Consider the following 25,800-nt stretch of genomic DNA (forward strand, 5'->3'; position numbering starts at 1 on the left):
CTTTCTTTTTCTTCTCCAAGGGACAGTTTAGTAACTGCTGTTTGCTTGTTTGTTCCTGGGTACTTATCTTTTCTGAACTCCTTTAAACTCCTGTACCACTTATTCTATTTCCATTTATCTTACAATTTCACATGCTAATATCTTTTTCATGCCACTAATTGTTTTTAGTTCTCCCTAACTAGATTTTCAGTTATTTCATGGGTAGGGCCTTGTTTTCAACTTTGTTTTCTCTAAACTGCCCTTAAATGCCTATTTTATATTCTTTTGAAAACTTTGTAGCCATGATTCTTGCCACCTTTTAATGTCTTCATGCCACCCACTTTCGTTTCCTGTCTGTGCCTTTAGAGTAGGCTCATTTTTAATTTGCCTTTATGTGTTGACATGCTATGCCAGAACTCTATCCATCACTATTCTGTAATTCTTTTGTTCTCAGAACTTTATATTAAAAGTTCAAATGGTTCATCAAATATAAGCATATAAAATGAGTATTAAATCTTTTCAGTATTAGAATCTGAACTACTTATGAACATTTACCATATAAAACATTAAGGACTATTAAAAATCATGTTTTCAAAGAATAAATGTTACTCTTTGGGGGAAATTTTATGATTAATCTATTATAATAAAAGCATAATATGCTAATTAGACTGGACAGCCGAACGACCTTCCGGACGAAGCCACAGTGGTGGGGGCCAAGGCAGAGGCGGTTAGGGGCAATCAGGCAGGCAGGCGAGTGGTTAGGGGCAACCAGGCAGGCAGACAGAGCAGTCAAGGGTGATCAGGCAGGCAGGCAAGTAGTTAGGGGCGATCAGGCAGGCAGGTGAGTGGTTAGGGGCGATCAGGCAGGCAGGTGAGCGGTTAGGAGCCAGCGGTCCCGGATTGCAAGAGGGTGCAGGCCGGGCTGAGTGACCCCCACCCCATGCACAAATTTTGTGATCTGGGCCTCTAGTTACTAAATAAAAGGCAAGATACAAAATTATAGTATAGAAGGAGTTTGTTTTTTTTAAATATATTTTATTGATTTTTCACAGAGAGGAAGGGAGAGAGATAGAGAGTTAGAAACATCAATGAGAGAGAAACATCGATCAGCTGCCTCCTGCACATCTCTCACTGGGGATGTGCCCGCAACCCAGGCACATGCCCTTGACCGGAATCAAACCTGGGACCCTTCAGTCTGCAGGCCGACGCTCTATCCACTGAGCCAAACTGGCCGCAGCAATAAGGAGTTCTATAAAATAGCTATGTATGTGAAGAAAACATCAAAATATTTTCAGATTTTCTAAAATTTTCGTTTTAGAGAAAAAAGTCAAAGGGAGATAAAATAACCAAAGGCAGATTGCTCTTTAATGTGACATTAGACTTAATAGCATATCAGACCGTGGCTCTCAGCTCCGCTTGTACAGTGCCATCCGAATCTCTGGATGCAGGGCCTGGTGAGTAAAGCTCCCAGAGGAGGCTTTTGTGTATCAAGGTTGAGAACCACTGGTAGAGGCTGGTGCACAAAGCACCTAATTATGTCCAGTGGAACCATGTGTGCATGCTCATGTTTATCTTTGTTTGGGGATCCTTTTTCTTTAATTGTCACCCAAGGACATGCTTAGAAGGAGGGAGGGAAGGGGGGGAGGGAGGGAGGGAAAGAGGGAGGGAGGGGAGGAAGGAAGGAAGGAAGGAAGAGAGGGAGGGAGGGAGGGAGGGACAGACACATAGACATCAATTGTTTGCCTTCTGTATGTGCCCTGACCAGGGATCGAAGCGGCCACCTTTTGATGCACAGGACAATGCTCAACCCACTGAGCCAATGGCTGGGTGGGGATCCGTTTATTCAGTGGGGGCATGCAGGCACCCGTGCTTCTGGCAGGGCTTCCACCTTCACATGGGGACTTGTCCAAAATCTGATTGCTGCTAACATGCATGTCTGCTCTATGAAAGAACTCTAGATAGATAACCCACAAATTGTTTCCTGTTAACTTTGAAATGAAGTTAAGAAGTACATGTTCACGATAGATGTTTAGGTAAATGCTAAATCGATTCTTTCTTCTACAAATGAGTGTGTATGGTTCAGAGCCTTAATCCTATTGACCTGTGGGAGCAGCCGTGGATCCTGGTGCTGGGTCAGAGGTGGAGGTGGCAGACTTGTGTTTCCCCTGAAGATAAGGGAGAGACACTCTCTCTTTATTTCAGGAAAGTAAATGGAAAGATTGATAATAAGTTGGATAACCAAGGGGGAAAGTTCTCTTGTGATTTCTTGTTAACAGATTTAGTAATAATTAGTTCTTTCAGTTACACTTCCCTTTGCAAGAGAGGGCTGGTGGGGAAGGGCAGGCTTTTGGGCCTGGGGTCCTAACAGTTCTTTATGTCATGGCCACTTCCCAGTATGAACTGATGGAAACCTGCATTTTGAAGTTCCATGGAAAGCATTTTGCAAACTGATGTTTAAGTTCCTCACTGATGTTAGGAGGAGTGACCTGAATCTCCAATTCATATATCAGAATTCTCTGGTAGGAAGGAGAAACTTTATGCAGCTTCATTTTTAAATGGCAGCCAGTTGCTTTTAGATGGTGCCATTGAAATATATCACATTTTAATTTTTTTCTGTTGTCATCTTCATTTTGACACTTTAAAAGTCTTAAAGAAACGTTTAGTGATATTCTAGTTAAAATGTCAGCCCCGAGTTTTTCCCTAAATCTTGGCTATTGTAGAGTTGGCAAAGTATTTTAGATTTGAAATATGTTAATAAAATTTTAGTTGTGAGTTAAGGTAGTTTCTTCAACAGCAACAGTGAGCTTTGGCTAGAGTGCGATGCAAGAAAGTAGCTCCTTTATTTTGTTGTTATGGAATCTTGCTGGATTAGAAAGGTCTGAGCTGAGCTCAGAGAGCATTCGTTGTAGTGAGGCTTTTATTATAATAGCCTGATTTTATAGGCTGATTCTCATTATTATAAGTTTAATAAATTATTGCCTGAAGGAAAGACTGAAATTAAAGTTAGTATGACACAGGCTGAAGTTGAATAAATTAGAATTTTATACTGATGAATAATAAGCTTGGATTTGTGTTAGGAAAACCCCTTTCAAACCTGAATTATATTAATGAGCTATTCTAAAAGTTAGCCTTTGGAGAGTAACTTTACCAAAATTCTTCCCCTTGAATTTCCATTTCTTTGTTTCTTACACTGAGTCTCTTACTCCTGCTGAAGGCCTGTGTTCAGTCGTGAGCTCTAAACATGCACGTGTCTATCCAGCTTCCTTTGCTGCTAGGAAATGAGCCACAGGTTCCGGTGACACCTGAGGTACTGAGACTGAAAATTGGTGATTTGGCATTCCCCCCCTGGCATATGGTTAGATTCAGCTTCTTAGAGGTGATGATATTCTCCCAAGGCTGGGCTGAGAAAGTATACTGACCAGTAACACCCAGGCCAGGTTATTTGCTGGTCCTGATCCAAGTGTCCTGTGTGTCACGTATTTGCTGCTGAATGCTCAGTCTTAGCTAGGTCCTGCCTGACTCTGCAGGTTGGCTTAGTAGTTTTTCTGTAAGTACTTTAACTTGGATTCCTGTTTTTCTGAATTACAAGAAATCTGAGATATTAGAACTATGTGTCTAGAGTGGTTTTATTTATTTATTATTTTTTTAAATCCTCACCTGAGGATATTTTTCCCCCATTGACTCCTAGAGAAAATGGAAGGGAGGGAGGGAGGGAGGGAGGAGTGGGAGAGAACCAGAGAGACATTGACTGGTTATCTCCAGCACATGCCCCTACTGGGGCTGGGGAACCCGCAACCAAGGTACATGCATGCCCTTGACCGGGAATTGAACTTGAGACCCTTTAGTCTGAGGGCCAACAGTCTAACCACTGAGCCAAACCAGCTAGTGCCAAATTTTTTTTTTTTAATCCTCGAGGATATGTTTTTATTGATTTTAGAGGGGGGGGGGGGGGAGAGAGAGAGAGAGAGAGAGAGAGAGAGAGAGAGAGAGAGACATTGACCAGTTGCCTCCTGAATGCTCCACCACCAGGGATCAAACCGCAACTGACCAGGAATTGAACTCCAAACCTTCTGGTGCACGGGAGGACGCTCCAACCACCTGAGCCACGCGGCCAGAGCTCCTCTTGACTTTAAATTGTCACGTGGGAAGTAAATTGTAGGGCCCTTTAGTTTGCTACATGGGAATCAGGGTCCGAAAGGAGAGGCTGCAGTTAAATGGCCAGTATGTGCTTTCTGCAGTTCCAGAATATTCTTCATGGGAAGGCCAGCTTCTGTCAGTCCCGATAAACTATGTATAATTGTCAGGAGAAACACAAAAGGAATGGGATTTTTGCTACTAATTGGTTAATTGTTGACATTTTATTGAATCTCAGAAATATCTTGTTGCCTCGATTAAACAATTAACATGGTTGCTCATCTTTTCTTAAAAGAAAGCTAAATAAAGATAAAAATAAATTTAAAGATTTTTCTTAAACTTTTGCAAAGACTGAGTCATATGTCTAATTTTGTATAATTTATCACTTAAAGAGTTGGAACTGGAGAAAAATAAAATATAGACTATTCTGAGAATATCTGAAACATTTCTAAAGAGTTTGATTTAATCTTAAATATAGTTATAAACTTAAGTATCAAAACTACATTGTTTGATAAAAAAAGTTGATTTGTTAGTCTTTTTTGAAAGTTTGCTGAAAATAACAGTAATTTTAACAACTGCTCGTACTAACTGATGCCTGTATTTCAAGGAGCCCAGTGACAATGGACCGCTTTTTACTGAACTAAAGTTCTACCAGCGAGCTGCCAAACCAGAGCAAAGTAAGAAACACAGCGCCTGCGTTTGCACCTTAACGTCCCCACCGCTTGTTTCGTTTTGCTTAAGCTAAGACTAGGGCATTGCATCTCATATTATGATTCTTTGTTACTTTATAAGTATGTTCTATTTACATGAGGTTTGTATGAAAGAATTCTGACCTTTCAATGAGTTTATTATAAGATTTTACCTGTATTGATATACAGACTAAAAGTAGTAATGATGTATAATTTAGAAAATGTTAAACATGGAAAAAACTCCTAACCCATGAGTATGGCTCAAGGATCTCTGAATCTTTCTGGGTATTTTATTTGAATTCTGGGGAACATAACCAGGGGTGGGCTTGGGGTGTCATAATTGATGAAACAGAGCAGATTATCAAGGTAAAGAGCAGGGCCTCTTCTAGCTACTCTAGACCCTTTCCTCTCTTCCCTACTCTGTCCTCCCTCCTTTCTCTTCTCCTCCCCTCCCCTCTCATCCCACCCCCTCTGCTCCCACCTAAGACCCCAGGCAACCTCCTGGGTGGAATAGGCCTGGCAATCTCAAGGAAGCCTCTCATCTCTCCCCAGAGCTTTATTTCCTGGTTGAGGGCTTTGAAGATGAGGTATTAAGCCTGTAGATTGGGGTAAAAGAGAAGCCTTTCTGTGGAAGCAAGTAAACATTTGTATACTTAGGGATATGATTGCAACCACAGTTCTGTGGTTTGATTTTTTAAAAAATGTTTTCTGCAAATTTTTCATTGTAAAGACAATGTTTAGGGCAGAATAACAAGATATTGTGGGTTAATAAAAATGTTTCGAATTTTTACGCATGGGTCATAAAATACTGTTTTCTTTTATGAATAAATAAAAGTGAAATTTTATTATGCATATAAGTACATTTTTCTCCTAATGATTTAAAAGATTATTTATGTCTAACAGAATTGAAATCAGAAGCATCTGTTTTGATTTTTAGTTCGGAAATGGATTCATACCCACAAACTGAAGTACCTGGGTGTTCCTAAGTATTGGGGGTCTGGTCTACATGATAAAAATGGAAAAAGGTAAAAATACACGTTTTGTTTTTCTCTTCCATTTTTTGAGCATTCACTGTGTAGTTGGTTTAGCCAAGAAGTGTGCTCTGAGCACTTACAGTACCTGCTCGGCCTCCCTCTGGGCTGTGGAGTGTGCGCGACAGAGGCCAGCAAAGCCTTGTGGCTGCCCTCTGCTTCCCATAGCAGCAGGTTGCCATGCCCTGTTAGAGGGGGCCCTGCTCGTCCAGGGCACGTGTACAGTGTGGGAACAGCTGCCTGGAACCCAGATGACAAGTAGGAACAGATCCAAATGTGTCTGGCATCTTTTTGTCTTTAAAAATAAACAAGCAAACAACAACTTCATGTCCTTTATGTAAAGTGGATTCCTTTTAATTTAGTATTTCATGTTAGATCTGTAAGCTGCCCACAGAGGCTTGCTTTTTATGAGGTTTCAGTCTGGCTGGTGAGAAAAACGAAATGAAACATGTATGAAACAGTGGGAACAGTTAAGTGCTAAATTCTGTGATTCTGACTCTTATGGGTCTTAGGAGTTCAGAGAATGTAGAGAATATTGTTGGCATAGTAGCGCTGGAGAAAATCTCCAATAGTTTGATGCATAAACAATACTTTTTAAATATTTGAATGGCACTTCATGGAAGAAGGCTAGAAGCTGAGATTTGAAGAATGGATTTAGTTTGGAAGGGGTTTGAATGTCTTTATCTACAAATAAAGGAGACTGACTCAGCTCTCTTATGTAATTACCAAGGGCACAGGTTCCTTTTTCTTGCCCTTTTGTCCTTCTCATCCTTGCTTTGCTCGCTGTCGTATGGTCTCAGGTGGCGGCCACATTTCTAGGCTTCGTATATAGACAGTAGCCATAGCAGAAACTGGTATTGCTTCCCTAAGCTTCAGTTTCCTGGTCAGGAAAACCCTTGGGAGTCTGGTGGCAGTCTTCCTGTCCTGTTTTCTTTTCTTTTTTTTAAAGGGGAGAATGATGATTTTTATTTTTATTTTAATATATTTTATTGATTTTTTTACAGAGAGGGATAAAGAGAAACATCAATCAGCTGTCTCCTGCACACTCCCTACTGGGGATGTACCCGCAACCAAGGTACATGCCCTTGACTGGAATCGAACCTGGGACCCTTGAGTCCACAGGCTGATGCTCTATCCACTGAGCCAAACCGGTTAGGGCCTGTCCTGTTTTCTTGGTCAGAGTTTCATCAGGTCCTTCTGAAACCAGTTTCGGGCATGCAAGGCAGTCACTGATTGGCGTGGGGAGGCACTTGGCTGTGTGGGAGGGGATAGAATGCCGAGCCAGACCTGGGCTCGGGTAGAAAAGGTGGAGTGGAGGTTGGTGTTGGGTGGGAGCCAGAGGTCTCCTTGAAGGTCCTCATTCTGGAAGCATGCACCTCTTAGGATTTCCCCAAAATATGATAGATTATATTTTGTTATGTATGGTTTTGCTGGAACAAGAGTCTATATTTTTATGGAATTTTCTGGAGAAATAGTATAGATCAAGGATTAAGTAAGTTAAGATGGGATAATAGGACTTTATGGAGTTACTATGAAGATGAAATTGAAATGTAATTCATAAGGGGGTTGTTCTGGCACAGAGTATGGGCTCAGTAAATGTTAGTTGTGCCCTAGCTGGTTTGGCTCAGTGGATAGAGTGTCGGCCTGCGGACTGAAGGGTCCCAGGTTTGATTCCAGTCAAGGGCACATGCCCGAGTTACGGGATCGATCCCCAGTAGGGGGCGTGCAGGAGGCAGCTGATCAGTGGTTCTCTCCCATCATTGGTGTTTCTCTTTCTCTCTCCCTTCCTCTCTGAAGTCAATAAAAATGTATTAAAAAAATGTTAGTTGCAATCATCATATCATTTCCCTCCCTCCTTCCCTCCCTTTCCTCTCTCCCTTTCTTCTTTTGGGTTGGGAATGGGGCTTTTTCTTAAAGTTGCCCCACTATCATAGCACATTTTGCCTATACAGTTTTATCACTTATTGTCTGATAAAGCAGAGAGCCAGTTAAACAGGGCTTGTGTGTGTGGCTCCTGTGAAGTGATCAGGCCTGGGGAGGTGGTGGGGGTCGCCGGTTGGCCCTAAGGTAGCTGACAGGAGCTGCAGGAGAGAACTCCCGGCATGGACTGGAGGGTGCTGTGGAGCACAGGAACTCTGGAACCAGACACGCAGGTTTAGTCCTTAGAGCACCATTTACTAGTAGTTCTCTTGCCTCCCAGCCTCTTCCTTCTATCACATAAAGTGGCTGCAAGTGTCTCCTAAAATGGAGCATTAATCACCTCAAAGGTATTGATTTGCTTTTTAGGTTGAGTCTCTTAAAAATAATCACTTTGGTTCTTCTAAAAGTACAGATACAAAAATCCTTTTTTGTGTGCCAGAAATCTTTACTTTTCCCTGTAACTGATTTGAATTAATATGTGTATAGTGCTTAGAACAGTATCAGGATTGTATAAAAAGGTTATCTGTTATCATTATTAAATTATTTATACTGATTTATATTTTCCCATTATTTGCATTGTTTATCCAAGTTTCCAGGAATTAAGCAATTGTGGTTCAGCCCTCTTTCAGACTGTCAGTAGAGGCTGTGTTATTGTTACCCAAATATTATCCTATATAATAAAAAGCTAATATGCAAAATGACTGAACGGCAGAACAACTGGTTGCTATGACACGCACTGACCACCAGGGGGAAGACGCTCAATGCAAGAGCTGCCCCCTGGTGGTCAATGCGTTCCCACAGGGGGAGTGCTGCTCAGCCAGAAGCTGGGCTCATGGCTGGCAAGCACAGCGGCGGTGGTGGGAGCCTCTCCTGTCTCTGTGGCAGCGCTAAGGATGTCTGATTGCTGGCTTAGGCCCAAGGGCTCCTGGTCTGCGATAGGGCGCAGGCCAGGCTGAAGGACCCCTGTCCCCCGAGTGCATGAATTTCGTGAACTGGGCCTCTAGTCCTATCTAATAAAAGAGAAACATGGTAATTAGCCGTACCTCCGCTACCCTTCCCATTGGCTAATCAGGGCGATATGCAAATTAACTGCCAGCCAAGATGGCGGCCGACAGCCAGGCAGCTTGAAGCGAACAGGAGGCTTGCTTGCTTCAGTGACGGAGGAAGCCAACATTCCCTGCCTGCCGCTGCCGGCCTGTGAGCTTGCAGTTTGAAACATTGTTACAAATATAGAAGCTAAACAAAACCCCAGAAACCTGCTTTCAGCCAGCCAGGATCTCAGAGCTGGAGTTGAAACAGTGTTTCGATTATAGAACCCAAACAAACCAGATACCTGCTTTCAGCAGCAGAGGCCTCAGAGCTGGAGCCAAGCCTCAAGAGCTGAAGCTGGCCCAGAATAAAAAAGAAAAAGAAAAAAAGGAGCGGTTGGGAGCTTCAGTCACCCACCAGCCTGAAAACAGCCCTCAGCCCCTCACCCAGACTGGCCAGGCATCCCAGTGGGGACCCCCACCCTAATTTTTAGAAAGAGTGGAAGGGAGGAGGAGAAACATAGAGAGAAACCTTGATGTGAGAGAGACACTTCTATTGGTTGCCTCCTGCTTGCATGCTGACTGGGGCAGGGGATTGAATCTGCAACCTAGGTACATGCCCTTGACAGGGAATCGAACCTGTGGCCCCTCTTTCCGAAGGCTGACACTTTAAACCACTGAGCAACACTGGCCAGGACAAAACCAAAAATCTTCACATTCAGAATATTTTTTTCTTCTCCAAGTCTTGTCTGTTGAGTATTTAATATATAGTTCTTTTGCACGATTTAAACAATTTTATTAAATTTATCTAAAAAATTAAAAAAAATGTTTTTATTGATTTCACAGAGAGGAAGGGAGAAGGAGAGAAATAGAAACAATGATTGGCTGCCTTCTGTGCATCCCTTACTGGGGATTGAGCTCACAACCTGGGCATGTGCCCTGACCGGGAATGGAACGAGCTATCTCTTGGTGCCTGGGTCGACACTCAGCCATTGAGCCACACCGGCCGGGCTAAATTTAGCTATTGATACAGCATCTCTTGACGGTCTTGATTTAAACAGAATGGTACTAATATTGCTAAAATGTGCCTTACAGATTGAGAAAAGCTGTCACAGGAAGGAAGCTAATATCCAGAAACATACATTAACTTTAACTGTCAGAAAAAAACAGTGATATTCTCCCTCAGATTGTTTTGTCCTTACTGTGAATGAATCTGTTGGATTCTCTGTGGGCGTTATCTTACATGGCATATGGTCTCCTCTTACTAGATGAGACCAAGAGGACGCTCTTGAGAATTATAGTCAGAAAAAACTGTTTCAAATGTTTATCTTTCTTTCCTTTTCTTTATTCTTTCTTCCTAAACATTGCCTTGAAAAATCACTCTGACAGGAGTACTCACTACAGTCAGTTTTCCAGAGGTCTGGTTTGTCCATTGACTTTTCTTGTTTGTCTCCAGTTACAGATTTATGATCATGGATCGCTTTGGGAGTGACCTTCAGAAAATATATGAAGCAAATGCCAAAAGGTTTTCTCGGAAAACTGTCTTGCAGCTAAGCTTAAGAATTGTATGTGAGCTACATGTTCCTTGTTTTTAACCCAGTGAAGCTGTTGTGTTGAAGCTTGGTCCTCTGCTGGTTGGTATTGGGTACTGCATTAACTTACTCTATGTGATGCTTTCAGTTGGATATTCTGGAATATATTCACGAGCATGAATATGTGCACGGAGATATCAAGGCCTCAAATCTTCTTCTGAGCTGCAAGGATCCTGACCAGGTAGTTTTATAACTTTAACTTCTACAATTTGAAACCTATTGTTTGAAAACAAATATGGCTGCTTTGAACTTTCAAACCCATGCAGAAGTTTTACTTTTTGAAGTAGATATGGTAATAATAATATTTTTTCTTGACACTTCTCTCTAGTTAACATTTTACATTGTTGATGCTATTTGTTGGCACTTTATCAAGTTGGCTATTTTGCCCTAAATAATATTCAGAAGAAGTGCTTGTGATACAAAATGAATTTCAAATAGCTATTTGGGGGTGGAAGCTTAAAATTATATAGTGCACCAATGAATTATGTTTGCCTGTCTGCTTTGTCATGTTTTTATTTCCTTTGTTCAAGAAATCCATCAAATGTAAGTGTTCTGTTGAGAAATTTGGTCTTTAACATGTTGATTATTCAAATCAGTTGGTTTACAGAAATAACGTAGCTGTCTAAATTTGTATGCCCTTAGTGTTTGAAATTTAAATTTGCATTTTTTTTTTTTTAGTTTATTACATTTCCTTTGTAATTTTTACTTTTTAAGGAAAGGAGAAAAGCTAATGTTACTTTACCTTTATTTGAGTTAGTTTAGTTGGAGTCAGTGGATCTATACAATTTTCTTATAACTGTTTCTATGATTTTAGTAAGTAAGGTTTAGTTGACATTTCACTGTTGGGCTACTGTACTTGTTCCATTCTGTATGTTCTCTACTAACTTGATCTTGTATGAGAAAAGATTATTTAAACATTTTAAATGTGTTTATGGCAGTAGTCCGTACTTCATTTTTCTTTCCCTCAAACCTGTCTTTAACTTCTTGCTTATTTTTTCCTTTTAACTTAGGCTCTTCTTTCTTTTTCTATCACTCATATATTTGCTTCCCCTCCCATCTCCTTTATGGTGGCCATAGAGATCTATATGCATATGCAGAAGAAAGCTGCTATACTAAAGCATGCTCATGCAGAAAGCTTAAAGGCAGTCACAGAATTGCGAGCCATCTTGTTTTAGATTAGAAACAAACAAAACAAAGCTAAGACCCCAAATGGTAAGGATTCTATTAATTGAAGTAGACTGGACTTAAGCAATATCATAAATAATAGTACAGCCTATTTCAGTTTGCAGTTGGCTAAAACCTGCTGCCTTTTGTTTCTAGGGAAGTATTTTTGCAGCTCTCTTATTCTTTGGGCATATGCTTTGGATGGGATTATTTTTCTAGTATTAGACGTATGTGCTAGATCCATCCCCATATTTTTACTTCACTTCCCTCTTGTGACCAGCTGCATACATTTGTGAGACAGTTCCCAGAACTAGGAATGGAATAGAGGCTCTGGCATAGAGAAAGCCCAGGTTATTAGATTTGTATGCTAATCAGACCCACATGTATATGTCCAGAGATGTGTGTATATGTAACATTAAAATGTAGCTTTAATTTTGAAGACTTGACTTTAATATATAATATTTAAATGTAGATAAGAACCTCATCTAAAAGTTTTTTAAATCATGATCTGAAACACTTTTATGAAGTGAATTGATATTTGATTATTTTAGAAGTGAAGAAGCAGAGGAATGAAGGTTAGCAGGATTATACTAGAGTGTGGCAGTTGTATCTCAGCAAGTACAATGGTTTGCTTTGTGCTCAGTTTTTTTGTGTTTTTTTTTTCATACTGTAAGGAGAAGTAGGGGGTTTATAATCCTTGCTCAGTAGAAGATTAAGGAGAAGTATAACATACTTATCCAGAAAGTAATCAAAGTCAGGTGATATTGTCTATACTGTAGCTACATGGTCATCTGACACTCTCCTTTAAGTAAAGAGCCTTTCAGAAGTAAGCCTTTGCTGTTGTTTGCATACAGGACCTACCTTGTCTGGGTGCTATGCTGTGGTTTTGTAGGAGGGTATGTGCAGTCTCCTGGCTTAAATTTGCGCTTACAAATTTATAGGTGTACCTGGTAGATTATGGCCTTGCTTATCGCTACTGCCCAGACGGAAGTCATAAAGAGTATAAGGAAGACCCCAAAAGATGTCATGATGGCACTATTGAGTTCACCAGCATCGACGCGCACAATGGCGTGGGTATGTCAGCAGCAGCTGAGCAAGAAATGCACAGCTAACATTTCACCTGGATTCCGTACGGTTCTTAGCTCTGCATACGTAACTAAGGAGAGAAGATTGAAGAGGCGAAGTGAGAGGAGGAAGGGGAGGCGGATGCCTGCAGCAGCCTCTGCTCTCTCTGAGCCCGAGCGCCAGTGTCTCAGCAGCGAAGTGGCTCGGTCACTGCAGCGAGTGTTTCTTTTCGGTTGCTTTTAACTTAGTCAGAATGTTGGTTGTTTTTCCCCTTAAAAAATCTAAGTTTTCATGTAGCTACAACTTTATAACAGGTAAACTTGTATTTCGTCACCTGTTAATAAGTTGGTCTCTTTCTTCAGCTGTTGTTTCTTTTTTCTGTGCCCATTTCTGTGGGGGAGCTAAAACCCCCAGTTCTCTGGGCCTCTTAATAGCTCGTAGCATTTTTAATATCTTAAATATTAAATGTGGCATTATTTTATATTTTATTTCCTAGATTAATAGTCTTGATTTGGAACTCTGGAGTTTGCCAATTTGGCTTTTAAAATAACTTATTAGCCGGGGGGGTAAATTATTTCTTTGTATTATCCAATATTCAATACTTTCTTTAAATGCAGGCAGAATTCATGAAAAACAAGACTGTAGAGTTGACTGTTTTACCTTTTTGCTTTATATATAATTGAAATTGCACCTTAAAAATGATTTCAGTGTGCTTCATCTACTTCTTTTGTGTTCACAGCCCCATCAAGACGTGGCGACCTGGAAATACTCGGTTACTGCATGGTCCAGTGGCTCAGTGGCCACCTGCCCTGGGAGGATAATTTGAAAGATCCCAACTATGTTAGAGATTCCAAAATTAGGTAAAGGAGACTCACAAATTATTTTGGGAAGCTCATGATAAGGCAAATGTTTCCCAGTCGGAATTTCTTTACTGGAACTGTAGCTTTAACTGATATTAAAATAGAAATAACAAAGTACTTGTTAAATAGTGAGGTTTCTTGTGTGTGTGGTTTTTTTTATACGTTTTTATTGATTTCAGAGAAGAAGGGAGAGGGAGAGAGAGATAGAAACATCAGTGATGAGAAAGAATCATTGATCAACTGCCTCCTGCATGCCTCCTACTGGGGATTGAGCCCGCAACCCTGGGCATGTGCCCTTGACCGGAATCAAACCTGGGAGCTTTCAGTCCACAGACCAATCCCTCTATCTACTATGCCAAACTGGCTAGGGTGGTTTCTTGGTCTTGTGTTCAATTTATTTTAGAAGAATGTCTATAAGGATATTTAGGATATAGCACAGTGCTGCTTAGTGTGCTATTTACTGTCATTAAATATTAATAACTTTCTATGGCATCAAGCTTCAAACAGTGACTCATTCTTTAATTTTTAACAGATACAGAGAAAATATTGCAGGTTTGATGGACAAATGTTTTCCTGAGAAAAATAAGCCAGGTAGGAAAAGACTTCTTATATATTCACATGGGTTTTGTTTTCTGAGAGAAAGTCATGATGTTCATTGGATATTCCTTAATGTGAGAGTTCAGGTGAAATTGTAATGGGGCCTGTTCCCATCAAAAAAGAAATGGCTACATTGAGCTTCATTCAGTTACTTACTGCTTTCAGGAGGGGAACCAAATTTCATTCATTCATGAAGCTGTTTCTTTATTGAGGCTTCATTGTGTGCCAGGGGCCCTTCTAGGCACCAGAGATACACCGGTGAACAAGACATGCAAGTCCCTGTCCTCATGAAGCTCACGCTCTGGTTGGAAGAGACACACAGTGAAGAAATGAGTGCATTGCAGTATCTTACGTGGTCGGTGCAATGGAAAAGAAGAAAGCACAGAGTAGAACTAGGGAGTGAAGTAGGGAGGAGGGCTGGGGTTTGAAATGGGGGGGCAGGGACGGCCTCACTGACCAGGTGCCATTAGCATTGTAGGAAGGAGCTAGGGAGTAAGCTCGGGAAGTCTGGAAAAGCCTCTTCTTGGGCCATACTGCCTCAATGATTGTAGCTTTATCTTAAGTCTTGGTATCTGGAAGGTTAAGTTGTCCAGCACTGTTCTTTAAACTTGCCCTTGCTATTTTCCTATTCTTGGTCTTTAGCATGTCTATGTAAATTTAAGAATCACCTTGTCACGTTCACACACACCCCTCCATCCCCAGTCTGCTGGAACTCTGAGTGCAGTTGCATTGACTGTGGACTGATTGGGGGGCATTAGTATTGTTACAACATTGAGGGTGCCAGTCTACCAGTATGGTATATCCTCCATTCGATTTCGTCTCTGTGTCTCTCATCTGTGTTTTATACTTTACTCTGCAAAAAATCTTGCCCATCTTTCATTGTGTTTCATGCTTTTGATGCAATGTTATGGGATATATATTTTAAAATATTTTCCAATTGCTTGTTGCTAGTATACAGAAATAGAATAGATTTTTATATACTTACCTTCCTTTTGTGACCTTGTTATGTTTACTATTCTAGTATTTTTTTAAAAATATATTTTATTGATTTTTTACAGAGAGGAAGGGAGAGAGATAGAGAGTTAGAAACATCGATGAGAGAGAAACATCGATCAGCTGCTTCCTGCACATCTCCCACTGGGGATATGCCCACAACCCAGGTACATGCCCTTGACCGGAATCGAACCTGGGACCCTTCAGTCCACAGGCTGACGCTCTATCCACTGAGCCAAACCCGTTTCGGCTATTCTAGTATTTTTTAAAAAGATTCCTTAGGATATTATATACACTATCATGTTTGTGAATAAACTGTTCTATAGCTGGCATTCTATGCTGTGCCTTTTATTTCTTGCCTTACTGTATTGGCTAAAAGCACACAGAACTATTGTGCCTTACACATTGGTGAAAGAGGACATCCTGGACATTTTCCTCTCTGAGGGAATTTTCAGTAGTTGACCAAGCTCAGTGATGATGCTTCAGGTTTATAGATCCCCTTAATCAGATTGAGAAGTTGAAAAGAGGATTTTGTTTTCTCTCTTTTTAACTCATTTATGTCAAGTATCTAGAATCTTACCTGATCCGTAATGGATGCTTAGTATGTATTTGAGTGAGTGAATGTGTTCCGTGTGCATGTAGCACTGGCAGGAGCCCTTGATTGGTTGGGTGTGGGTGTGGGAACAAGAGTGCCGGCTTGAGGAGCCGGAGGATGGAGGTGTCAGTCACCCAGACTGGGAAACTACAGGGGGCAGGTGTAGGGGCAGGTCAGGGGTTTAGGTTCAGATTTGTTGGGATTTGAGATGACAGTTACACATCCAAGAGCTACTGTGTGAGGCAGTGTGTGCACCAGTCTGCAGGTCAGGGCAAGGGCGAGGCTGGGGCTACGTATGCGTGAGTCAGTCGCCTAGAGGTGGATTCTTGGTGCTGAGAGGTGGTGATCTGGACTAGTAAGGTTTCTCTTTATGGCTGTGGTTCTGCCTCTGTACAGTTAACCTGTCACTCAGAAGGTGATTTTTCTCTTTCTTGGGAAAACGAGGCCTTGCTTCTTTCTTCAGCCTGTTTTTGGTTTGTTTTATTTCTCATTTACATGAAGAACCCAAATTTTAAAAGTTGGCTATGATATTCATTGTACTTAAGCACATTTTACTTCATAATCTATATTCTAGGTTCCTGTGTGTTTTTGATAGCTTTAAAACTATGGCAATTATTTTTGTGAATGTTTAAATTTTAAGTATATCTTTTTCCTTATAATTTCAAAAATGTTTTTTACATCATACCTTAAAGTATATTTTTTATTCTGACATTTTCTGAGTTCAGAAGCACACTTTTCAATGAAGAAGTAATTGAAAAAAGATCGTTTAACAAAATATCCATTTTCTAATTCTGTTATAACACAAGTTATTTTCTTTGAAGTAAGGGATAAATATATTGTATTTGTGATTTTAAAATTATAGAATAATTGTGTTATTTTTTTAGATGAAATTGCTAAATACCTGGAAACAGTGAAATTGCTGGACTATGATGAGAAACCCCTTTATCAGAATTTACAAGACATTCTTTTGCAAGGACTAAAGTCTATAGGAAGCAAGGATGATGGCAAACTGGAACTTGGGGCTTTGGAGAACGGAGCTCTGAAAGCAAGAACGACAACCAAGGTGAATTCTGTTTTTGACTATCCTTTGGACTGCCTGAGATTGTGATTGCAACAAATAGTGATTTCAGTAGAGTAACTCGGTGAGTAGCTCAGGAAAGAAAATAATAACAGATTGCTGGCAATTAAATATTTATCTTCATTATCTAAGGGCAGGCTAAGCTCTTTATGATAAAGAAAAATATGTAGAGGGTTGAAAAAAATGAACATTTATTTATTTACTAGTGGCCCAGTGCACAGATTCGTGCACATTGAAAGGAAATTAATTAGAAAAAATATTTTAATATTGCAGCAAGCTGATGGCCGATTCTGCGAGGAATCGGGCTCCCTCCTCCCTCCTCTCTGGGTCCAGGATGCAGGTGAACCAGATTCGGGGCCGATAGGCCCCAGCAGCAAGCTAACCCATGGCCAGCAACCTAACCTACCAGTCGGAGCATCTGTCTCCTGGTGGTCAGTGCGCATCATAGCTACTGGTCAAACGGTCACTTAGGCTTTTATATATATATAGATAGACTAGAGGCCTGGTGCATGAATTCGTGCACAGGTGGGGTCCCTCAGCCTGGCCGGCGATTGGGGCCATCTCACCCAGTCCCTATCGGGGCTGATTGGGGCTGGCTGGCTGGGGGGAGGGACCGCGGGAGGTTGGCTGTGGGAGCACACTGATCACCAGGGGGCAGCTCCTGTGTCTGCCCCCTGGTGGTTAGTGCGTGTTGTAGCAACCAGTTCACCGGTCAGTTGGTCGTAACGGTTGCTTAGGCTTTTATATATATAGATTATGTACAGTAGCAAGTGATTAAATTTTTTCAAGAGATTCTAGCTTGGGATAGTGGTACCTGGCAGAGGGATTTTGGTAGGGGCACTCAGCTCACAGTTTGTATTGTTTTTCCCCCCTCAAGTCAGCCCCTAGGGTTGATCTTGTCTTTGTTGGTGTGGTCAAAGAATTCATTATTTGAAAATTGGTATTTGAAAAGTTACAGTTTGAAAGTTTATTGTTTATTGATCTGTTTACCATTTGAATATGATTTTGCTCTTTACCAAAATGCCATTATATAAAGCAGTGTATATGCATATAAGGGGCTTACTTTTTAAGAGAGAAATGTTAAATAGTGTACTTTATGGGGAATAACTCCTGATATTACTTTAATATTTAGATTTTACAGGTATGCATTAACTTTTTGGTTTATTGTTTATTTCTAGTAATTGTTATTGATTTCCTTTGTAATTTGAAATCATTTAATAAAATGTATCATCTGCTTTTATATGGAAAAGGAAAACTACTTTCAGAAGAAATACATTTTTTACATTAGTGACCAGTCTTACTGTCGTTAATTCTGAAAGCTCCAGCAGCTTCTTTTGGGAATTGTGTATTCCAAACTATGAGGAAAAGGGTTAAAACAAATTATCTCTTTAAAACAAGAAACAGCAAATTAAAAGATTTTTATAATTCTTCCTAGATTGAAATTTTGAAATTGGATCATGAATATGACTTTTTGGCAAATAGTAGGTCTCTAATTTCATCACGGAATCGAAAATTATACATTTCATCTACATAGACATTTTCCCCCTGCAAGTTTTGTGTTAATTGCATCTGCTCAGTTTTGTGGTCAACAAGTGTGCTAACAGCTACATTCGGCTTTGAAATGAAGGGATGGACTGGAAGCCTGATGGAATTTTCAGTGAGGCAGTAACTTACAGTTTGCATACATGGGTAAACACACAGCGTGCATCCTCGTGTGCCGGACAGATTTCTTTACATTATATTTATAGCTCGCTTCTAGAGTGTTTTTCCTAAAATTTAGCTGATTGAGAAGTAAAGATCCCTGCTGCAGTGAGAACTTGTTCAGTGCCATCCCCCTTCTTTGCAAATCGCTGTTTGGACCTGTGTGCTGGAGAAATTTGGTTTCTGCAGGTTGGCTGACTTTACAGCTGAGTAGGTCAGTCTGCTGCAGAGCTAACATCTGTGCCTGATCCCCTGTGTCCTTGGGTAGTTCAGAAGGCTGGACAAGTCCTGTCGGATCATGCCCTACACGCCTGAAGCTTCACGTAGGGGGAATATATGAATACCAAGTTGAACTGTTAGGTTTCCTTTATTAGTTTACTGCTTTGTTTTATATTTTATTTTATTCTTGTCTTCATGGCTGACACAGGGCTATTCTTGGTATTAAAAAGAAGTTAATAAAAGCTAGGATTAGGTAAGATCATGAAGCTGCTTGATAGCCATGTAACTATATAGGTGAGTTATTCAATGTGTTGGCCCTTTGTCTTTTTGTTTATAAAAGTGAAAAAATTGGACCAGACCAGTTTTTCTTTTAAACTTTTCTTTTTCTTCTTCTTTTTTAAGCCCTAGAACAGTTTTCCCAAATAAACTGTAAATGCCACATGTCTAAAACTGGCAAAAGCAGTGCTGCACTGGCTGAGAAGTGGGGGCTCTCTAGAAGGAAAAGCTTCTCTTTTGAGAAACTAGAATTCCCTTTCTTCCTTAGCAAGGGGTATGCAATCAGGATGGCATTCTCTGCTCTGGTTACCAGGAAGCTCACAGCTAAATAGGATTCTCTGATTATGGAAACTATAGTGTTAATCTTTATAATTAGCGGATTTTCTCACTACTCTTTTTGTCATAATTTTTAGTTTTTTTCAGATTATTATTCAGATAATCCATGTCTAACTGTAGTTTTGCTTTGGAATTTATTCATTTCTTGAAAATCCATTTTTAGATTTCTAAGGGCCTTAGAGGTCATGTGACTTACGCAGTGAAGCTTCAGAACTGAAGTGTCTTGACTCTTTTCATTACACACTGCTTCCTGCAACTCAGCTGATTTTGTCTGACAGCATTTACGTTTATAGAAATCTTTGCTCATGCCTTATTTTTTATTTTTAGTCTTTCCAGTCTTATTGAGATATAATTGGCATTCAGCACTGTATAAGTTTAAGGGGTACAGCATAATGCTTTGACTTAAATATATTGTGAAATGACTACCACAGTAAGTTTAGGAAAAAAATAAGAAAAAATGTATATGTTCTTTTTATTTCTCAGACTCAAATCTCTTTTGGAAAGGGGCAGGTGTAATAAGTTCAGTACATGTTTCTCTGTGTTCCTAGCAGATATCCGTTATGGTAACACCTACAAGAATTGATCAACAGTGGCAGGAAGTAATTCCTATCCAGTTTTTATCTGACCCCGTGCGTACTGGGAGTCACGGCATAGCATTGGCTTTCTTCCCCATGCTGCACTTTACATCCCGTGGCTGTTTTTGTAACTGGCAGTTCGTACTTAGATACTATTAAACTTGAAGATTTTTTTGTTTTTGTTTTTGAAGGTTTTTGTTTTTGGAAAAAAAGAAAAATAGATCATAGTCTGTAGACCATTGGTTCTTCCTATCCAGATGGCATGCATTGTCAGGAAAGTTGGGCAGGAGACGCCAGCTGAAGGCGGGTGAATGGAAGTCAGGGCCTAACCTGGTGCCCCTGCTGAAATCACAGGTGTTTCTCTTGTCGGTTGAATACTGTCTGATTTTCATTCCTGCGTCATTTACCTGCCCGGAGATGAAGGAAGCTCCTTTTTATTAAATAAGCTTGAAACAAGATGAATGCATTGGGCTCTTGGGTAGAATGTATTGGATGGCTCCCTGTATGATGAGCATGTAGAAATCTGCCCTCCTAAACCTGCAGAAAGCATTTTCTCCTGTGTGGAAAGCAATATAGTACTGAAATATTCCTCCTTAATTTTGGCCCGGACGAACAAAAGTGTCTGTGTTTATTCCTGCCTAATGCATCACGAATCTGCTGACATGCTAACCTTGGAGTCTTGGCCGGCGTTAATCAGGCCTGCGCGCCGGAGGGAGGAGGCACCTAATGCACTCCATCAGTGCCGTTTGCATATGGAAGCCCTCACAGGGGAGCTGCCCGTGCCAGCTGAGGGTTACCTGCCCACTGCAGTTATTGTATGTAATTATCGAACCAATCTGTTCAGCCCAGCAGGGCTGGGATGGCAGTCACGGAGCAGCACTTTGGAAAGGGAGGATGGGAGGCACTGCCCCTTCTCTCATCCGTTGTAGGAAGTCGCAGCCTCTCGGGCAGCTCTCTTTGAGAAGGGGTCCCTCCTTCCTCCAAGCTGCTCAGCAGATGCTGCTTCTGACGTTTCCTAAGCTCAGTGCAGCCCTCAGGTTTGTGTTTGTGGAGCCTTTTCTTTAGGAGCCTGGTATCCCTGAGTCCTCATCGTTCACAGCCGCCTTAAGCATCGTTGGAAACAGTGGGATTAATTGTTACACAGAGATAATAGCAGTTCTGACCGTTTGGAGGGTTAAGATAATGTGGTCTGAGCGGGGCTGGGCCTCCCTGCGCAGCTCTCTTCGGAACAGAGCCATGGTTGCCATTAGGAAGAAGAACAATGTGCTGTCAGCAGGTATTACACTCTTATAGCCACACGCACAATGGCCCGAAGCAAGGAAGGTTCTCAGATGAGGTTCAACTTAATGTTAATTGTTAGGAAATATAAATGAGGACATTCTGATGCGATGTGAATCTGTGAAACTTGCGAAGTATCAGATGATTCCCTACATGACACACACTTATTTTAGGCAACCTAGAGAAGCTTTGACTTTTAATTTGCATTTTAACACATTTAAATTTGAGACTACATGGGATAAAGTTACATGCAAAATGCAAAGTTTTAAATGATCTCTAAGGTCCTTCTATAGTTATAGTTACATGTAGAGATGTTAGGTGATTTAAAAACTTTACACAGGAATGAACTAGGTAGGAAATAGTATAGTATTGGAAAATAATAATAAGGAATTGAATGAACAGTTGGGGAGAATGGATGGTGACAGAATATAAGCATTAACTCTCCTAAGTCACACTCAACTGGAAAAATAAGTAGAAAATAGGAAAGGCCTGAGAGAATGGTGGGAAAACCAACTGTTTCTGAGATTTTAGCAGACCTGTGTACTTTTAAGAGCCTTCCTTACAGCAAGGTTTTTGGCCCTGTTAAACTCTTAATAAATAAAACATTCCAGAAGGAAATATACCCCCACAGATACACACTGTAAAATTGGAGAATAAGTATCATTGGCCTCAGAGAGGGGTGATGCCAAGTTTATAAAACACTGGGCTTTAAGAGAGTTTCTGTATCACCAGTCCTGAGGGTTAAAACGCAGCTTTCCATAATGAACTATGTGAGGCATAAAGTTAGAGGCGGGTAACAGCAAACAGACCCACCTTTCAGGCACACTGAGTAGTTGAAGGCTCTCTAATCCCATTGTCTTTGCCCCCCTTCCCTTAGGCCCCCACTACCTTGCACTTGTGTATTGTAGCCCCCATCCATATTTCTCTTTCCTCGGTTCAGTTACCTGCAGTCAGCCATGGCCTGAAAATATTAAATGGGAAAATTCAGAAATCAACAATTCTTAAGCTTTAACTTGCCCTCTGCTCTGAGTAGCATGAACTATTGCCATCCTGCCCAAAGCGTGAGCCATCCATCGGCCAGACTTTCCACCACCCGTTAGTCACCCCGTGGCCGTCTGGGTTGTCGGAGCATCTGTCGCAGTATCACAGTGCTTGCTCAGGTCACAGTTATTTTACTAATGGCCCCAAAACGCAAGAGCGGTGGTGCCGGCAATTCGGATGTGCCAAGGAGAAGCCGTCAGGTGCTCCCTTTAAGTGGAAAGGTGTGTGTTTATGGGGAAACGTAGCGCACTGTGTATAGGATTTGGCACATAAGCCTTCAGAGAAGGGGGCTACTGGGTATGTGTTTTGTGTATTTTGACAGCACACCTACATAGGTTCATGTGTATGCTAATATACAGTGAGTTTGAGTATTTACTTCTGTGACCATCAGACCTCAGCTTTCTCTCTTTACGTTTTCACATCTCAGAAACGGAAGAAGGAGGCTGAGAAGAGCACAGAAGCAGGTGTGGAAGACATGGAGTGCTCGGACACGCACACGGAGGAAGCCATGCAGACGCGTAAGTGGACGGTCTCGCTGCGACCTCTCTCCACGCGTAAATGAGGTTTCCTTTCCTTCCGCTAATAGGACTCCGCTGTTCAGGTCGTCACATTTCGACTTCATAATACAATATCGTAGGGGAAGGCCTTCCATCTGTGCAGTGTGTATCCCAGGGGCTTTGTACGTGCAGAGTGTTATTACTGTTGACAGTGACCATGAAGTTGGCGCCGGGAGCTTCTCTCATTTTTCCGATATGGAGCCCAAGACCCCGAGCGTTCAGGTGGCAGAGTTGTTGCGCCCTGGCCGGATGGCTCTGTTGGTTGGAGCGTCGTCCCGTACACCTAAAGGTTGCGGGTCCGATTCCCAGTCATGGCACATACCTAGGTTGTAGGTTTGATACTCGGTGGGGGCACAAACGGGAGACAAACAACCGATGTTTCTCTCTCTCCCTTCCTCTCTCTAAAAAATCAAACATCTCCTCAGGTGAGGATTAAACAAAAATGACTGCGTCGTTGAGAAGGGGGTGGCCTTAGAGACCAGCACTCCTGATTCTCAGCCTTTCTCCATTCCCACGCGTGGGATGGAGAGGAGCGCATGTCCAACACCAGGGGTCAGTCCTTAGTTCCTGCACTTCCCTCAGCTGCCCCGCTCTGCTTGCCTGGTCATTCCCACAAAGTGCCAGCCTTTCTCTCTCTACACTTCGGGTGCAAGGATTAAAGCCTTGCATCGTCATTTTCCAAAAAGCAGGGTGTAAGGTCACCGGGTGTCTCACAGGCTGTGCTGCCGGCGGAGCCGGTCCAGAGCTAACCTGAGCGAGGCCACAGGCTGGGCGGTGGGCTTCCTCTGAGGGGCAGGCAGGCCCGGGGTGACCAGGGAAGGGAAACATGTCCCAGGTTCCTTTGACTCCACGCTGGCTACGCGCCCTTGCTCTTCTGGCCCTTGGGCTGGTATTGCGTTGCCCTTGGTTTCCAATGGGAAGGCTTATTTTAGGTCACGTCTCACTGAGGCGCGAGGCTCTGTTGGGCCAGGTCCGGGGCGTGCTGCACCTCCCCTCTGCCCTGGCCCAGGGTGTGCTGCGGAGGCAGCCATTTGCCTTGCCAGGAGGGCCATCTCTGCCCCTTCCATCCACCTCTTCTTCACCGTGTGTTCTGGGTAGAGCATCCTACGGTCCACCTGGATTTACTCGAGAACATGGGGGTGTCTGGAGAGTGAGTGTCCCTTCGCTCTGGGTCCCCAGGTCTGAATAGCCCGTCTCCCCTCTGCTGCCGCCTCCGCTCTCCATGGTTCCCTCCTCCCGCCGTGTTCATGTTGTTAGGAAGTGAGGAGCCCTGAGGAGCAGTACAGCCAGGCCTGTCTCAGCCAGAGGCGAGCAGCAGCCGGCAGTGAGTGGGAGTAAAATTAAACAGCGTTTATAAAGATAGAGCAAGAGTCTTACTTTAAAACCCCCCTAGGTTCTAAACCTGGCGGTTTTCGTTTAGGAGACGTCCTGCAGTGTTAGGAAGGTTGACACCCATTTAGACATGTCTGGGACTCGGGCCTCTCCACTGCCTGGCGTCATCGTTACCTGGGCTCTGCTGGCTGGGCATCAGAGGGGTTTGTTTCGAAACCTAAATGATTTTAAATTGGGGTATAATTATAAATGAGTTTTTTATACCTAAAACTTTTAATCAGAGGTCCTTATACTGATACTTTTTACTGTGAGAAAATATATTAGTTTTTTTTTGTTTTATTTAATAATGACAAAAGAAGAGAGTAAATCCCATTGCTAATTTAAGGAGAGCAATCCAGCTATCTTTTTGGTATAAAAAAGCAGATAAAGAATAATCAGATTCTGCCTTATTCACATAAACTTGGAATTGCTTTACTTAAATGCTGTCTACTTCCCCATTGTAATTCATTTTCTCCCTAAAGTAAAAGGCTTGTTAAGGTATTTTATAATCTAAATATTCAAAAATGTTTTTTATCACCTGTGATGGTGAAATATTACTGCTTCTAGCCAAAAAAAAAACCCCAAAAAACAAAAAACCAACCCCCCCCCCCCACACACACACACACAAACTAAGGGCACAGGAAAATGTATATATAGTTGTATTCATCAGTTTAAAGAAACTTGAAGAAGGCACATTATTACATTTGATTTAAAGAAAAAAGTAATCCAATTCACTGAATACTGTTTTAGAGCTTTAAGATTTTGTGTCATAAATGTGTTTGAAGAATGGTTACCTCCAACAGCAGCTTTAGAAATGTCAGTTTCTTCATTAACAATTTTATTTTCAAACACAATTTATGGTTTACAATATGGTGAGAGATTTTTCTCACTGTGTGATCTTTCAGAATGCTGTGCCTAGCAAAATGGGAGCAGCTTTCCTTTAATATCTATTTAGACCATTTTAAAACGTGTATAATTTTCTTGATACACCTAAACTCATTTAGACTAGTTGGGGGTCTATTGTGTACGAACACATTCTGAAAGCTTTCAAAGTGTGTATTGTGTGGGTTTTCTCAAAGACGGAGAGGGGGTGACGGGCGATTTTCAAGAAGAACAGAGGCCCTAATCCTTTTATTTTTATGCAAGGCATAATTTTTACCAATTGAGAAAATTTGGTTATTTGCTGCAGGTAATTTCTTTCCTGCACAAAATGATAAGCCTTATAAAAACCATGTGTATTCTGGCATTTCAAAACCATGCCAGGATTTCAGAATTGGACTAAAAATTAGTTAATGTGACCATGATATTTATGGCTAGTGTCCTTTGTCCCTACTGTTCATAGAATGGTCAGTACACAGAAGTCTTGTGGGTGCTTTTTAGTTTTAGGTTTGAAGTGCCTTGCATTTTGGATCATTCTTGAGGATTCTTTGATGAAATGGTTTTTATTTACCTCTTGAATATCTATATTCTAGTACAAGAGGTATTTTTAAGGGCACCCTACATACATGGACATTTCCCACTTGTTTTTTCCTTCATTATTAAAATCATAGGAGGGTATCTCAAACTTGTATATTTTATTTTTCAAATATTAAATCTCACACATACTTGTTTTGTGATTAGAACTTTACCACTAGTAGTGTATTATGAAAATGAGTATATTTTTTAAAAGAGATGAGAAATTGACTTTTCTCTGCAGCAATCAGAATTGATTATTAGGAAAC

At 41.4% G+C, this 25,800-nt stretch overlaps 1 protein-coding gene across 6 annotated transcripts in view; it reads left to right on the forward strand.

Moving 5' to 3' along the window:
• VRK1 (VRK serine/threonine kinase 1) overlaps window positions 1-25,800 on the forward strand; it is a 104,729-nt gene that overhangs the window by 51,822 nt on the left and 27,107 nt on the right. For all 6 annotated transcript variants that reach the window (XM_081101498.1, XM_081101499.1, XM_081101503.1 and 3 more), the window contains exons 4-12: window positions 4,721-4,790; window positions 5,740-5,827; window positions 10,238-10,346; window positions 10,462-10,554; window positions 12,479-12,611; window positions 13,342-13,462; window positions 13,995-14,053; window positions 16,532-16,710; window positions 22,579-22,669. In XM_081101498.1, the coding sequence (XP_080957624.1) occupies window positions 4,721-4,790; window positions 5,740-5,827; window positions 10,238-10,346; window positions 10,462-10,554; window positions 12,479-12,611; window positions 13,342-13,462; window positions 13,995-14,053; window positions 16,532-16,710; window positions 22,579-22,669 (943 nt within the window). The remainder of the gene's footprint in view (window positions 1-4,720; window positions 4,791-5,739; window positions 5,828-10,237; window positions 10,347-10,461; window positions 10,555-12,478; window positions 12,612-13,341; window positions 13,463-13,994; window positions 14,054-16,531; window positions 16,711-22,578; window positions 22,670-25,800) is intronic.

Source organism: Myotis nattereri (assembly GCF_964212035.1).
Source record: "Myotis nattereri genome assembly, chromosome: 1".
In the NCBI taxonomy this organism is placed as follows: Eukaryota; Metazoa; Chordata; class Mammalia; order Chiroptera; family Vespertilionidae; genus Myotis; species Myotis nattereri.